At 30.5% G+C, this 16,313-nt stretch overlaps 1 protein-coding gene across 1 annotated transcript in view; it reads right to left on the reverse strand.

Moving 5' to 3' along the window:
- The window catches only part of LOC139491766 (ubiquitin carboxyl-terminal hydrolase 47-like), a 33,837-nt gene extending 22,920 nt beyond the window's left edge, over nucleotides 1-10,917 (reverse strand). The window contains exons 1-14 of the mRNA XM_071279617.1: nucleotides 10,771-10,917; nucleotides 8,612-8,818; nucleotides 7,641-7,763; nucleotides 7,053-7,197; nucleotides 6,605-6,701; nucleotides 6,069-6,147; nucleotides 4,811-4,877; nucleotides 4,172-4,311; nucleotides 3,559-3,648; nucleotides 3,037-3,132; nucleotides 2,405-2,502; nucleotides 1,550-1,665; nucleotides 981-1,096; nucleotides 397-476 (exon numbers count right to left, since the gene is read on the reverse strand). Of these exons, the coding sequence (XP_071135718.1) occupies nucleotides 397-476; nucleotides 981-1,096; nucleotides 1,550-1,665; nucleotides 2,405-2,502; nucleotides 3,037-3,132; nucleotides 3,559-3,648; nucleotides 4,172-4,311; nucleotides 4,811-4,877; nucleotides 6,069-6,147; nucleotides 6,605-6,701; nucleotides 7,053-7,197; nucleotides 7,641-7,763; nucleotides 8,612-8,818; nucleotides 10,771-10,809 (1,493 nt within the window). The 5' untranslated portion in view covers nucleotides 10,810-10,917. The remainder of the gene's footprint in view (nucleotides 1-396; nucleotides 477-980; nucleotides 1,097-1,549; nucleotides 1,666-2,404; nucleotides 2,503-3,036; nucleotides 3,133-3,558; nucleotides 3,649-4,171; nucleotides 4,312-4,810; nucleotides 4,878-6,068; nucleotides 6,148-6,604; nucleotides 6,702-7,052; nucleotides 7,198-7,640; nucleotides 7,764-8,611; nucleotides 8,819-10,770) is intronic.
- Nucleotides 10,918-16,313: the final 5,396 nt, after the last annotated feature.

Below are 16,313 nucleotides of genomic sequence, written 5' to 3' on the forward strand. Positions count from 1 at the left end.
TCTATGTTAATAGAATAAAAAGGTAAAATCGATTTACACATAATATAATATAATAAACATGTTTGTACTTTTCACTTTAATACTAAAAAATTATTCAATGAAGATGATAAAATTTATGAAACAGATGTATTAAAGATGCCTACTTATCCATTATATTTTTTTTGTCCCTGTAGGAAATTCTCTTATTGAAAAACCCAAACTTTGGCACATTGACCAATTTATTTCTTTTCAGTGATGCATAAAAGTTGTATCAACCCTTTTTTCACTTTAAACTCGTTTTTATACTATTTTCAGTCCCCATCTTTAGATGATGTACAAGTTCAGGATTTTGTTATAAGCTTTCGGACTGGTTTAAAACACAGTAAACTTATAAATAAAATTTTTAGTTAATCTTACTTAATGTATGCGTAATAATGGCCGCCAGCAGCACTTCCTGAATGTATCATTATTGAAAACAACTCGTACATATATGGACCCTGTGGATAGAAAAAAAGTAGAACTAATAACACTGAAATGAACTACAATATGCAACTGATCAAGATGTTTTAATGATTTTAATCTAATGATACTAGCCATTGTCTTAAAACTCATCAATGCATATCACAATTATACCCTTACCAAGTAAAAATTAGCTTTATTTCAATACAACAACAAAATAAATGGGCAATATAATGTTATACAGGGACATAACTCAAGGATGAAATCATGATATAAGGGATGCTACCCAAAATCAAACTTGATCTGAGTTTTGTCGTACTCAAAATTGTGTTCAAAATTAATAACATTTGATTGGGGCAAACTTAAGTTAGAGAACAGAAATGAAAAAACTGAATGTTCCATTTGTTAAGGGGCATAACTCTAAAATGGTAAAGGTGACGCCACCAAAATTAAAACTTGATTTGTGTTTTGAGTAATCAGCATTGTATATAATAGTCATGACATTTGATTGAGGCAAACAGATTTAACCTTCTTAAACATACCTTCATTTCCTGTGCGTTTCTAGAATTAGCAGCAGCTTCGTTGAGTAGACTAGAGGAATCACTTCCCGATGAAGCTCCTGACACACAATTCTCTACCTCAATACCTTCATCTATACCTGTAAAACATACATAATATAAGCTCTTCAAAACATACTTTGAAGATCTTCTTTTTATCATTTCTATTTTTTTTTTAAAACAAAAAAAAAGGTTTGTCCACAGATTGTTTGCATTTTTGGTCATGATTTAGTTTTCTTATGATTTCTGTAGATTGAAGGCCATATATGATTTTTTAGTGTTGTATGATTAATGACTTCTGTTCTTTCTGGTAATTTGGAAATTAAAGTATCCTCAGGATATACACCCGACTCATTCATTTCCATTTTTAATCCAATCAGAGATTAACATTTTCTCACCATTTCCACTAATGTAAATTCAAAGAATTTCCCATTTTTATAGGAAAACTTGGTTTAAGACCTTGATAACCTGTCTGCCTACCTTCATCACTACTATCCTCTGCAGGATCAGATATAACTTTCTCTGATGTACATTCTATGGAGTTGTCTACCTACCTTCATCACTACTATCCTCTGCAGGATCAGGTATCACTTTCTCTGATGCACATTCTGTGGAATTTGTGGTCGATTCTACTAAATGATTTAAATTTAATACATCTGGAAATGTCATTCTGTAAAAGAAAATTCAAAACACATTTATATTATTTCACACTTTATATGCTTTTCATGTAGGAAAACAAACAAACTGTTGTGAACACATATTTAAGTGTAATCAAAATGTACACGATAGATGACGGTTTGAAATTCTAATTTGAAACGATTTTTGGATTATATGAAATTCAATACACCTTATCGCTATTCCCGGCTGACCCGTCCGCTTGAACTTTTGACGTCAACAACAATCACTTTTCCATTGTGGCGTCAGACATTTTGTTTTATGACGTCAAAATTTTACGGGAACCTGTGTGATTTCCAGCAATGGCGGACAAATAGCGATAAGGTGTATTCTATATTTAGATTGTTGGTAGTTTTTGATGAATTCTTTCACAACTTGACAATCACTTATTGTAGTACTCAGCAAACCTCCACTCATTGTTCAAAGTACTTGAAAACAGAATGTAGTTGTCTATACAGATTCAATAAGCACTCATAAATTACTACTCATTGCTATGAATTTGCAGATCAAATATGAAGTCATTCCATTCAGCAGTACATTGGAAAGTGTGACAAAAAGATTCCTTCGGAGGGAAAAATTGAATGCAATACAGCCACACTTCTTACACCAATGAGGGTTTGATTTCACATTTGACATGGATCCTTGTATATCATTTAGACAGAAGTTTACCTCTAGATGTCTTTTATGACTTCAGCGTGCAGTTAATTTTACTGATACAATAAGCAATTGTGTACCTTTCATTTAATTTAATCCTATGCATTGTATTGTAGTCAAAATCAAATCTTTTCAGCTGTAATGTTAGGAGGTAGGGGAACGTCTCAAATTTAAATCCCTGCAAAAACAAAAAAATAACAATCAAAATGTCGGATGTTTGAAAAAAGACATACATCGGAAATACCTGCATAACACATTGTCATAGTCAACATACATCTCTCATTAAATTTTTTATTTTTTTCTTGAAGCATGCTTTTAAAATTCAAGCAAGACAGATTTGTCTATTTTTGCTGGCCTTACAATGTATCTCCTGTAAATAGGGATTCTCAATAATTACTAATGAATAACTAATTTTGATGGCACTGATGGTGTGAAAAAAACTTAAAAGTTCTCTGCAGTAAACTCTTTCTCAAATCTATCTGTCACAAATCACAATACGTTCATAAAGATCCTTATATATGTATGTGTTACAATTGAAAAGCAAGTCTAAAATGCAGTTTTGTAAAATTTACTAAATAAGTCTTGGATTTATCTATTATAAAAGATTGTATGTGTCTTTTACACTGAAGGTATAATAAAACCATTGATTTACCCCTATCAGTACTGTGATTTGGTGGTATTACACCTGAAGTGTTAATTAACATACAAGTACCTTATGGGCATCACATTTCTTGTTACATTTCTCACAAAAGTACTGATTTGTGTCATTCAGTATTTCAGGTTGTACAAATGCATCTATTGCTTCTCTCTACAAATTCAACAAATTCGACGATTATAAGAAATGGAAGCGTAAAAAAAAGATAAAATCGTACACAGAAGATTAAGTTTATGATATATATCTGCATTGGTTCAAGAATTTGATTAACATTATTTTTCACCCTTCACTCGTTTTATATGACTTTAATATAAACATCAAATTATAAAAATAATATGGTAGTTTTTGCTGTATAACCAGAATTGTAGTCAACCTTTTTGTTGTTGGGTTTATGTCACATTCAAAATTTCATACATTTCCTAAAATTCATTTAAATTTTAACCATGAAAGTTTTTTCAACTTGTCAACATATTAATTTAGCTAAGATACCGATGGTACTTTTCAATACACACTTTCTTAGCTGAATGTAAAAATTACTAATAATACATTTTGTACATTTTACTATGTAGAAAAACTTACCACAGAACTGTAAGCAGTCTGTGATCCAAATGGACGAATTACCAAGGGTATGTCTAAATACGCATCCACTCTAGCACTTTCATTATTACACTGTCAAGAAAAACATAAAAACATCATATACAGTTTTTCAAAAATAAGGATGATTATCATCTAAAGATTCTGATAGAATATTTCTTATTTCCATGCATTATTGGCATATTGCTCTTAAAATATACATATAAAAAGATTAAGACAGTATATATGTCGTTGTCGGTTGAGTGCATGATATTTCCACATGTTATTTCTAATTAGATCATGTTATCAGGAGTGTTATATTCATTTGATGTCCTTGAGATTTTGATTTTGCCATAATCTGATAAGGGACTTTTCATTTTGAATTTTTCTTGGAGCTCCATTTTTTTGCAAGTTATTCTTTTTTTCAAACAATATAAACACCTTGATGTTAGTTTTTTTTTCACAGTTTACTTGCAAAATAAAAAATTTCCATCATGTAAAAAGTAAATTCAATCAAAAATCATTAAAGTTCAAATTATAAACCATGGGAATTAGTATTTACTAAAGGAAGAAACTAAATCCAGTTTGTCTCCAAAATATTTGTGTACTTTTTGTTTACCTCTAAGCACTTGACATAGTCCTTCATTTTGCCCTGATACAGATGATTAATTAGATTAGCCTGGTCTGTATTCCTCCATTTAGATTCTAGGGCATCAAACATCACCCGACATAGTTCTTGGACATCATGTTGCTGCCATACTGAAAAAATAAATAAATGCTATGTCTATAAATTATATCCTTTTTATGTGCAGGAAAGAGAGCTTTACATGGGTTGCAATATTTGGCTAAAAATGTGCAATAGCAAATTCGACAAAATACAATTTTTCATCACTAAAACTCCAGGAATGGCATAGAGATTGACTGATTGATTTTTTTGCGTTTAACACCACTTTCAACACTATTGGTTATTTCATGATGGAAGAAGCCTGAGTACTCAGAGAGAAACAACGATAATTGACAAGTTAAGACTGCATTCAACTGTACCTGCACATCCTCAATGAATAAGGACCAGATATATTTTTAATAAATGAACATCATAGAAAAAAGTCACAAAAATGTCAAATCTGTGTGCAGGATTTTTTCGCTGTATTGAAAACCACTTGGCATTGGACTATTTACTGCTCTTTGGTCAGATTGTTATCTATTTGACACATTCCCCATTTCCATTCTCTATTTTAAATATGAACTAAATGCCTACCTTCACTACTATCCCAACCAAAACTTCTCGTTAGCTCTGTGGTCTCCACTGCTCTCTTCTTACTTGTCTATAATTATAACAATACATACAAAAGTCTTTATTTCACTAGTGTATCATCCATAATTTTCATTGAACATTATTCATATTTCAGCATTTTTTAGTATATATTCTGAACAGGTATAATTATCATGTATTTCAGATTTTTTTAGTATATATTCTGAACAGGTATAATTATTATGTATTTCAGAATTTTTTAGTATATATTCTGAACAGGTATAATTATCATGTATTTCAGAATTTTTTAGTATATATTCTGAACAGGTATAATTATTATGTATTTCAGAATTTTTCAGTATATATTCTGAACAGGTATAATTATCATGTTATTGAGGGGTATTTGCTAAATATCAGTCAAGGAACTGTGAAATTTCCTGAGCTTCTAGGCTAGGGAAATTTGGTCCCAAGACTGGTATTTTTCACAAACACCCCTCCATAACATGATATATTTGTTTAATTATATCGAATAGATTTTGATTGAAACTGTATGTACAGGCGAAAATTGTAGTACCGCGGGAATTATACATATACTTGTGTAGTCTTTTTGTAATGGCATGGTATCTTTGTGTAAACGTCATTGTTTTTCTATCATTGAATAATTCATTTGTGTAGACGTCTTTTTCCCACTTTATATGTATATCATGTGATTGGTGCTGTTTAGTCGTGTTTTCTAATATTTTTGATTAGTTTTCGATTTAACTCAATCAATATTGCTTAACCATATTGTCCTAATAATCGGGATAAAGTGAGAAAGATTCTAAATAATTTTGGCTAGAAAAAGCTCGCGAGGGTACAAAAGAAATATCCAAAAAGGCAAGTACCACAGCATAGAGGGGAATTTGAGGCATATTCACTGGCAGAGGTTAAATAACATGCAAATACATTTGAAATGTAGAAAAAAGGTTAGAATATGTGAAAAATATACTGGCTAACAACCAATTAAAATCCTGCATTCTTATATAAGGTGCAATTAATAAGGACATGTCTAATTTACCTCTTTACCATACTATATGCTTTTTTTAGTAAGCATGTTTTTGCAACAAAATCATGGATTTAATTTTGAATATTTTTCTTAATAGCTATATATAGATATTCAGTGTCTTTAAACAGATATTTATGTTCAGGAGGGCTTTCTCTTTTTTTTTCGTGAATCAACATATTGAAAGCAATGGATGATTGAATGATGGTGAGATAATAGTACCTGTAGCTGTAAGAAAAGTTTCTGTAGTTGGTATGGTATACTTTTGAAAGCCTCATCTTCTGATCCATCAAACTCCCATCTGTAATAATATCAAGAAAATATTGTAATTAATTTGTATGGTTGCTCATTGAAGGCTTATGTGTTTGGTTACTTATACTACTAACTTGAATTTGAATAAGCTATTTTACATTTAATGGACTTTATTCTCTTTGTACGACTAAACAGAAAATTTATAGAAATACTTGTATAATTCTATAATAAAATTTTATTTCATTGTTGGTATTAAAACCAATTTTCATAGTTTCATAATTTGGGAAACTTATGTAATATATTTCTCAACTATAAAGTAGGCTATGAAGAAATGTTAATCATTCTAGTAAATGGCAAAATTGTCACAGTGCCAATTACATATTTTTTCTCAAATTTTTATCACACATAATTAAAGGTCTTAATGAGTATAATGCATTTAAAAACAAATATGAGAAAACGGTTACAAATAATGGAACTTTACTCAATTATCTGTTGATCTATCTTACCTATATAAAGCATTTCTGAATTCTGGAGTCATGTACAATGTCTGAATCAAACTGTTGAGGTAACATGTCATTGCTTGATTGACCAGTCCAACATATCCTGTAATATAACAATAGAAATAAACACCCATAACATGTGCAATATAACATTAAACTAAATTTCCTAAGACAAACAAAATATTTGTTTATATACTTCAAAACAATCATCATAATCACAAGCTAATCAGTCCCTTATCTTACTGCTATATGCATGTTAACGTACATACAAGTTAATTCTTGGTAAATGGACAGCAAGAATTTCATTTTTTTCAATTCCTTGGCGGTGCCTTGAACTACAAAATTTTCACTCGAGACATCACGCTCCCACATGTACAAGATCACAGAGACAGTGTCAGTGGTCCTAAAAATATGCATTGTCAGAAATAACTGTTTCTAGTATGTACATATTTACCTGTGTCTGATTTCAACATAATGGAGGCATATGTATAGCCTGAGTCAGGATATGTAGAGACTGTTTCGTTGGCAGGTGTGGATCCAGATATGTAGGATGAAGATGTGGATGCAACACTGTCATAACTTGGTGGATCTGGAGCCGGCTGAAATATAATCAAATTCACATACAATGAAAATGTCTAGCTGTCAAATTTCTCAAAAATGAAAACAACAAAGATAAAAGGCATTTTTTGTAGACTTTTTCATGGTAAAAATACTTTTACAATCTTGGCAATACCTGGTACAAATGTATATGTACAAAGCAAAACCTTCTACCCAGACAAAAATTACTAAGAAACTGCTTACTACATTTACATTAATAGGAACATAGCCATATTAACAGTGAGATACATTTTTTGTACATAGAAAATAACTGTTATCAGAATTTATTAAACTGTCTGTTAATCACTGAGATTCTAATAAGAAATTTAGATACAAAATCACTGAAGTAATATATTGTGAAGAGCTCAAAAATAAGGATTTTGACTAACTCTAAAGATCATACTGATTTTTGTATCCAACCTTTGACCCCAATATAATGACTTACTGGAATTTCAGACAATTTTTGTGGCAGTGTGTCCTCTTTCTCCACCACTGTGAATTCATGTCGTCTTGTTCCAAGCATACAGATATCTGATAACTTCTGTTTTGCACAAGTATACAAGGATATCTAGAAGAAATATGGTAAGTTCTGATCATTTATAGAATACATTTTCTCCATTGTAATCAACTACAAAATTTCAAATTAAAGAAAATTAAACAGATATATGTCAAGGTGTTAATTTCATTGACTTCATAGTGATAATAATAACATACATATGACCTTTGCTCAAAGAACACTGAACTATATTTATAGGAAAACGTAATAGATTTCTATTTTGGTGTATAACTGTTATACATTCAGACTTTTGGCAGTTGAAATTAAGAAGAATTTTTTATATATGTTTTATTTTAAAGGGTAGAGTTATGGTTATATGATTATACAAATATAAAGTCAATGAAAGTATAAACTTGTTACATGACATCACAACTTCAAGCATATGTCACTTCAGAGTGAGAAATAGTTCTGTTTTAAAGTGCTCATAAAATATTTGCTCTGGGCATTTTTTTCAGAGTATCTTATTATAAGCAATAAAGTAATTTTCTCAATAGAGTTTATCAGTATGTTAACATGTATTATACTTTGTATATAACATTTTCAGTTTTTTTGGCCAGTCAGCTGAGTTTACACATAAATTAATGTATATTATATAAACTTATGTTGTATTTGTGAGCAAAAAGAGACAGTGGACTTATCAATAAACTCATTCAAAATCATTTTACTATATATACGGCTGTTTTCAATTTAAAATAATTTTTATTTATACCAGAACTGCAAATCACAATGATTGAAAAAAAATTGCTATTGCCGTTCTTAGAATTTTTAGATCTGAATTTTTTTTGTGAAAAAACAAATATCATGTGACCTGATGTGTGTACATATATGTGTAAACTGTTGTGTATTAACATGTATTTTACCTCTTCCATTTCTGCTGCCACTTGTTTGTTGTATTTTATGTTAATACTGCTGGCAATATATCTTGTTAATTTGGATATCTCATCTATCACATCTCCAATAGATGTTGATGCTGGTAGATTTACGGTCTTTTTATTTCCCGCTGTATTCGGATCTATCATGTCACGGATGACACATAGAATCCGCGGTTCTTCTGCTACACACACATTCTGCAATAAAAAATCAATTCTCTAATGAAGATTGGGACAGTTGAGATCTCCTATTCTTAGTAAATGTATCTGCTGATTAGTGTAGGTCAAAGTTAAGCAAGATGTGACACTCTATTTTAAATTTGTGTTTACAATGCAAGAGATTTTAACATTAGGAATGTTATGGTTTCAAATGTTATGGTTATCGATAGATTAATTTTTAAGAATTGATACATACAGAAATCTTACTCTTTCAAGGTTTCTGATATGAAGAACAGGATATTTTAGGTATACATCGTTGACACAGTAACCATACATGTACATCATAAAAAAAGCATGTTCTTAGTTACAGCAGAAAGGCATATATTTATATTGTACATGTCCAAATTCATTTTCCTTTGAACTTTTTGCTGTCTACAACTATTTTTCCTTACAAAGTTATTCAAATTCTTAAGTCATATAAAGATGAGGCCAAATAGTCATGATAGTAACAATCAAATTTTTAAAATTGAAATTAAGCAGAATCAATAATCTCATATAAATGAAAGTGATTATTTTAGGAGTTTGTTATGTATGTTAATCTATATGTACATTTTTAAGTAACCATCTAACATGTCTAACACAAAACTCAAAATCTTCAAAAATGGAAAAAATTTAAAGGGGCATTACTAGGATTTAATTATTTTCGCTTTATTCTGCTGTGATGATCATGAAGCTCAAAAGGACATGATGGATGTACGTATAAAAGGGTTTGAAGAGTTATAAAAACTCACAAACTTAAAGATTTTTTTTAACATGTTTTAGGATTAATGTTAGACTTACTTACACTTGCAAATTTTCTGTCATTACTAACAACCACACAAGTTGAGCAAAAATCTAAATTTCAATTTAAAACATTTGCTATCTTAAATTTGAAAGCTTTTGTTGCATGATGTCAGCCTAATCCAAGTGTACAATGTAATTTGTAGACAATTCAGCTTTCTTCAATTGCAACTTCAACTGACAAATTGAACAAATATTGGTCTTTGAATCAATAAACATTATAGCTAGACTCAATATCTGGTAAGGTTTGAAAGACCTTGAGAAATATCTTTTTCTATGTTCAGTGGACCTTGGAGTTTGGGTCAAAACTCTAGTTTGGCATTAAAATAAGAAAGATCATATCATAAGGAACATGTGTACTAAGTTTCAAGTTGATAGGACTTCAACTTCACCAAAAACTACCTCGACCAAAAACTTTAACCTAAAGCGGGACAGACAGACAGATGAATGAATGAACAGACAAATTGACGCACAGACCAGACAACATAATGCCCATAAATGAGGCATATAAATGAGGCAATCAATGCATATCATATCCATGATATCCCGACAGAGATACAATTCATACCACTGGATCAACAATCAAACATTTTGCTTTTAGTAATCATGGTAATAGTATGTATCTGTGTATGTACACTTTTAGCTTTAACACCAACAGCAAGAAAGTGTCTAGCAGGGTTGTGTTCAATATCGTAGCAGATACATACATTGTACATGTAGGGCTACAGAGATTTTTGACTACTCAACTTGTAGCTAACCTAACTGCAATCTAGATCTATTTAGGAGCTAGGCTAGCTACACATTCAGTAGTCAATAATCTACATAGCCATATTTAGATCTATGTAGCTGCTACGAAATTGAACACAACCCTGATTATTTTATATTTACAAATGTATGAATGACCATGATGTTTATAACGAGTTGCTTCATTTATAATTATAGCCTTCGATACTTCATCATATTTTATGTGCAAGCTTGCTGGGTTTATTCACTGTATTCTATGTTAACTTAAATATATAATAATGAATTAATCAATAAAACATGGATTTATGATACATGTATTTTTATAATGTTCATTGAATCGTTCAAGGAAGTATAACAACTGATGATTTTCGTTTTGACAACAGAGGACTCACAACATTTGGTCTCACCTCTGTTGGGACAACTTGTGAGTTGTCACCTGTAACCATTTTTTCTTGTTAATTCTTTAATATCTTGCCATTTAAAGGTTTTGTTCACCCCATAGTGATAAGTGCATTGCAAATTTCACAAATGATGGCCGACTTTCTGAATAAATGGAAGATTTCAAAATAACCAGCATTAATCATACATGTATATTTGTTCGATATTTTTTTTTAATCTATAACTGATCGCCGCTCTAAAGTTGAAAAAAAACCGCTGATTGAAAATATAATCAAGCACAAATAATAATTTCATTTGATATACATATTCTTTTATTTGGCAATTTAGGAAAACAATTTAGGGAAATAATAATTGATAACAAAACTTAATAATACCGGCTCCTTACAAAATTCTATATATATATTGAACAAAACTTCAGATGAATTTTACAGGACAAAAAAAAAATACCTCAAAGAATCTCTTACACTAGAAAAGAATATATTTTTTAAAAGTAACCCTTTTCATACGGCCAATATCTTCTGGGACCCCTGGCTTTCAATACTAGAAGATTTTTTTCTTATAAAATAATAGGTATTTTGTGTACTTGAATTACTCTCACTTACATTTCTTTACCTTATCCACATCAGCATTTACAGTTTGTTATAATTTGATACTGTTGTTTTATATGTATGCTTGATGTTTTTGTCCGCTATGTTTAATTATATCCACTTTTATGTTCCTCTAACTGTTTTTGCTTGTACAACTATCATGGAAACGAAAAAAATCCTTTGTGATTGAAATGAATGCTATCAGTAAGATACATTTTTTTTGCTTTTGCCAAAATTCTAAATTTCTGTGAGTTTTATTTGTTCAATTTCATTTTTTAAACCTTTTTCAATTATATGGATCATTCTTTATATATTGATATGTATTATTTTGATATATTATTATTTATAAATGTATATGTTGTGTACAAGTTATCATTTTGTACAAATTAAAATTTGTATTTTGACTTTAAATTGCAATTTGTACAAAAATTGCCTGCAAAAATAACAATGAATATAACGGAAGCCTTTTAGGGCCATGTCATTTTACTTTTTACAATTTGTTATAACAGATTATTAATTTAATATAGCAAGTTTAACTTATCAATCACAATTTGTTATATCAAATTAATAAATTGTAATATTAAATTGATAATTTGTTGTATCAAATTGATAATTTGTTGTATCAAATTGATAATTTGTTGTATCAAATTGATAATTTATTTTATCCTGATTTAGAGTAATTTCTCGCAATTTGATTGGCTGATATTGTCCTAATAAATTTCAGTACAATTTTTTATCACGTCAATTGGAATTATCTCCCTTATTTATTACGTCAATTGAAATTATCTCCCTTATACCATTGACCTAATAAAAAAAAATGAGTTGCTTTAATCATAATATTTTTTTATTTTTCATAGTTTTAGATTAAATATCTAAAATATATTTGTTGATGTTGTTCTAAAATTTAATTTCAATATAATAATATGTAATATAACAAAATCAGGATAAATTCGTTACACAGTGTTCAATTGTCCTAATACGAAATTTATCGGGTCAATAAAATTCATATCGGGTTTGGCTTCGCCTCACCCGATATGAATTTTATTGACCCGATAAATTCTCGTATTAGGACAATTGCACACTGTGTAACTAATAGTATCAAATTGATAATTTGTTGTATCAAATTGATAATTTGTTGTATCAAATTGATAATTTGTTGTATCAAATTGATAATTTGTTGTATCAAATTGATAATTTTTTATATCTAATTAACAATCTGTTATATCAAATTAATAATCTGTTATAGCAAATTGTAAAAAGTAAAGTGGCATGGCCCTAAAAGGCTTCCGTGGAATACAAACTCACTTATAACTTGTACAGTAACTTATATATAAAAATAGAAGATGTGGAATGTTTGGCAATGAGACACTGAACTCTCCACAAGAGACCAAAATGACACAGAAATTAACAACTGTAGCTCACCGTACGGCCTTCAACAATGAGCAAAACCCATACCGCATAGTCAGCTATAAAAGGCCCCGAAATGACAATGTAAAACTTTTCAACCGAGAAAACTAACGGCCTGATTCATGTTCAAAAATATAGTGTTGATTTTGTTATAAAAAATCGTGTCAAGTTACACACTATAGAATTTTATCCAATAGATATAATAAGATGTGCCAATGAGACAACTCTCCATCAAAGTCACAGGTACTGAAGTAGTAAAAAGTAAGGTTGAAGTATCGAACTCATCATTATTCTTATTTACAAACATGATACAAAAATACCCAGATGGAGACCGAAAATCTAACTGATATGTGCAGTTGATTTTGATAGTACGATAAAATTTGGCCCAAGTGACAAATCTGATAGAATAATATAGGGTTATTGCATGAATATTGGGTAATATTGTCCCGAGTAGAATTTTATATTGCACGAGCTTGCGAGTGCAATTTATGTTCTACGAGGGACAAAATTCCCCAATATTCATGCAATAACCTTTTTATTGTATAGCAATATAATAGTTGAAAGTAAAAATTGGTTAAAACTAAGATTTTGTCGTTGATGACGTCATGAATTTTGAAGATTTATTGCACTAGTGCAATATTGTAATTTATTGCACGCTAACTTTTGGTTACTTTCTGTGGGAAATATTATATTGCTATGCAATAATAAAGAATATTGCCCTTATAGTGAAAATTCAGACACCATAGTAGAAATTCGCTCCACTGACGTTGAAACGCCAACCAGAACTTGCAATGGGGGATATTATCGACAAATCAATTCCTCAGAATGTTTGTGCCGCAACTGATCCTTGAAATATCTTTTGCGAGATTATTGAATAATTCAATAATCTCACAAAAGATATTTCAAGGATCAGTTGCGGCTAATTCAATAATCTCGCAAAAGATATTTCAAGGATCAGTTGCGGCACTCAATAGTGAGAATTATAGTACTTACTCACAAACTTAACCTAAAAGTAACATGAATTAATCCTATAATTACAAGTCAAGTACTACAAGTATTCCCGGGTTGACAAGAGAAGTGCATTTATTTAAGAGACACAACCAAAAGATCGAAATCAAATTCACCACCATGAAAAAAACACAATCAGATACGACAGAAGACGTTCACTAATATAAGAAGGTCATCCCCAAAGTTCGAAGCTTGAGGCCTGCAGCTTTCAAGGCGTTTCATACGCAGTTCCTGGTCAGCAAATGCGTGAAAATGGCCCTTGCTTATTCGTGTGGTCAGTCCATATATTTGAGACTCTTTGTCTGACGCCTTCAAAGTTTTTCAAACGCATGCAGTTCCTAATCCACAAGTTTTATGAAATGACCTTTGCATGCATTTTCGTAGTGTGGTCAGCTTATACGTCGGAGGCTCGAATAGTTATCAAAGGTACCAGGATTATAATTTAATACGCCAGACGCGCGTTTCGTCTACATAAGACTCACCAGTGACGCTCAGATCAAAACAGTTAAAAAGCCAAACAAATACAAAGTTGAAGAGGACTGGATCTTTTAAAGTTTCTCATACACAGTCATTCCCTATTAATCATATGTTATGAAACTGCCCTTGCTAAATATTAGATGGTCGTCAGGCGTCAAACGGTCATTTTATGTCGTACCTTTAAAGACTTGTTTAAGGCGGCAGTTACTGTGGCCTATGTCACAGATTTTGGTAAAAATTTGCATAAATCTTTGGCTAGTTGAACCATAATTGAAAATCGAAAAATCATGCATTTATCTTTTGTAATTTCTGAATTATTACGGATTGAATTAATTTCATACACCAAAATTGCCGTTAACTTCATTTAGCACGAATTTGTACCGGTATTCATATTGGTAAGGGCGCCGGCAAGGAACATGTATGCTGGAATATGCTAGTTCTGAAGGATCTCCCCTTGATGACCTTTGCATTGTTGTGATGTAAAAGTCCCTCAATGCTGTGCACTGGTCATGAGGAGAACTACTGCAGAATGAGATACTATATTCCTGGTTCTAATTTTACTTTTTGTTTTCGTATTAATAAACTTTATATCATATTCTTTTAATATTAGATCGACCTCATTGCACTCAATGCCTCTTACCTTAATTATATCCTACATTGCTCATATTATCAATTTATTATAAATTTGTGTATTACTTATAATATTGTGTATTCCACTAATGTTTATATAATCATTGTATGATGTTTTTTATCTTGTCCGACAAGGGCCCATGATTGGTTTAATAAAATAATCTCTAATGTCTAATGTCTAATGTACTGTTCCAATGCATGGACCCAAGGTCAGACGTTATGTACGTTAATGCGTCAATACCGTGTAATCAACAAGTCCAATTTAAACTAATCAGTAAACAGTATTTTCTATAAAGTCATTACAGTTAAGTTATATAAAAATTATATCCATAGACAAGACAGGTAATACTATTCCAGAAAAAAAAATACATTTATTGTTTTATTATATTTAACAATAGTCTAAAATAAGGACAACATATTGCCAAAACGTCAAAAATAAACGTGTAAGACGTAACAGATTATACGCATAATAACTTTAACAGGGGTGTATGTGTTCTTCAAAACAGTGCTATATCCCGGAAATTTCGAATGAATGATATGCTTTATAGATAAAGTATTACAATATAACTAAATATGCGTTCATGTATCGACCAACGCTATTTTTTGGCAAAAACAAATAGTGTTCATTATGGTCAGATTTTGGAAAATTTTAACTTATCAATTTGAAAATTTTGGTTTTATTTTATAAGTTTATATAATAAATTCGTTTGTGTAAATTATGCTCACAAAAGTACATACATGTAGACGATATCAAAATCGAATTTTTGCAGCACTGACACCACATATAAAAATGCAACGGCTTCTGGTAAATGTCTTGCAAGATGTCCAATGTCGGATTTCGCCGCTTTAAGCGTAAAACTGCGATTTTTTTTAATTATTTCTCTGCAATAAGATTCTTATGTATAGAACTTGAAAGTGAAAATAAAATTGGGTCTGAAGCGTGGCTATATACCTCTCTACATCATAAAAAGCTTGTAAACATATTATAGATGAATATAAATAACTTCAGTTTTTTTTTTCTGACAATCGTTCAATTTCTTAATCTTATTGTACCGTTATTAAAGAAAGTAAAGTGAATTTTATAAGCAAGACCCGTTTAACTTGTAATTCCCGCCAAACTTTTTATATTAAAGCAAAATATATATCTTCTTCCTTTAAAATGGGGAACCATGCATTTTATTACGTTTTATATCAATTGGTCTCTGGCAGAGAGTTGTCTGTGCACTGGCACTCATCATACCATATATATATATCTTCTCATTTCATATAGACTTATATGCATTACCCAAATACTATATCGTTTGTTGTTGGTTGCTTACGTTACTTTCAGTGGGAAATATTTCATGCATATTCAGTACAACCAAACATCAAAAGAAGTATCCATATTGATGTGCAAAACAAAACTTGCAAGCGAAATAAAAAAAAATATCACAAATAATCAC

Source organism: Mytilus edulis, chromosome 10, assembly GCF_963676685.1.
Source record: "Mytilus edulis chromosome 10, xbMytEdul2.2, whole genome shotgun sequence".
In the NCBI taxonomy this organism is placed as follows: Eukaryota; Metazoa; Mollusca; class Bivalvia; order Mytilida; family Mytilidae; genus Mytilus; species Mytilus edulis.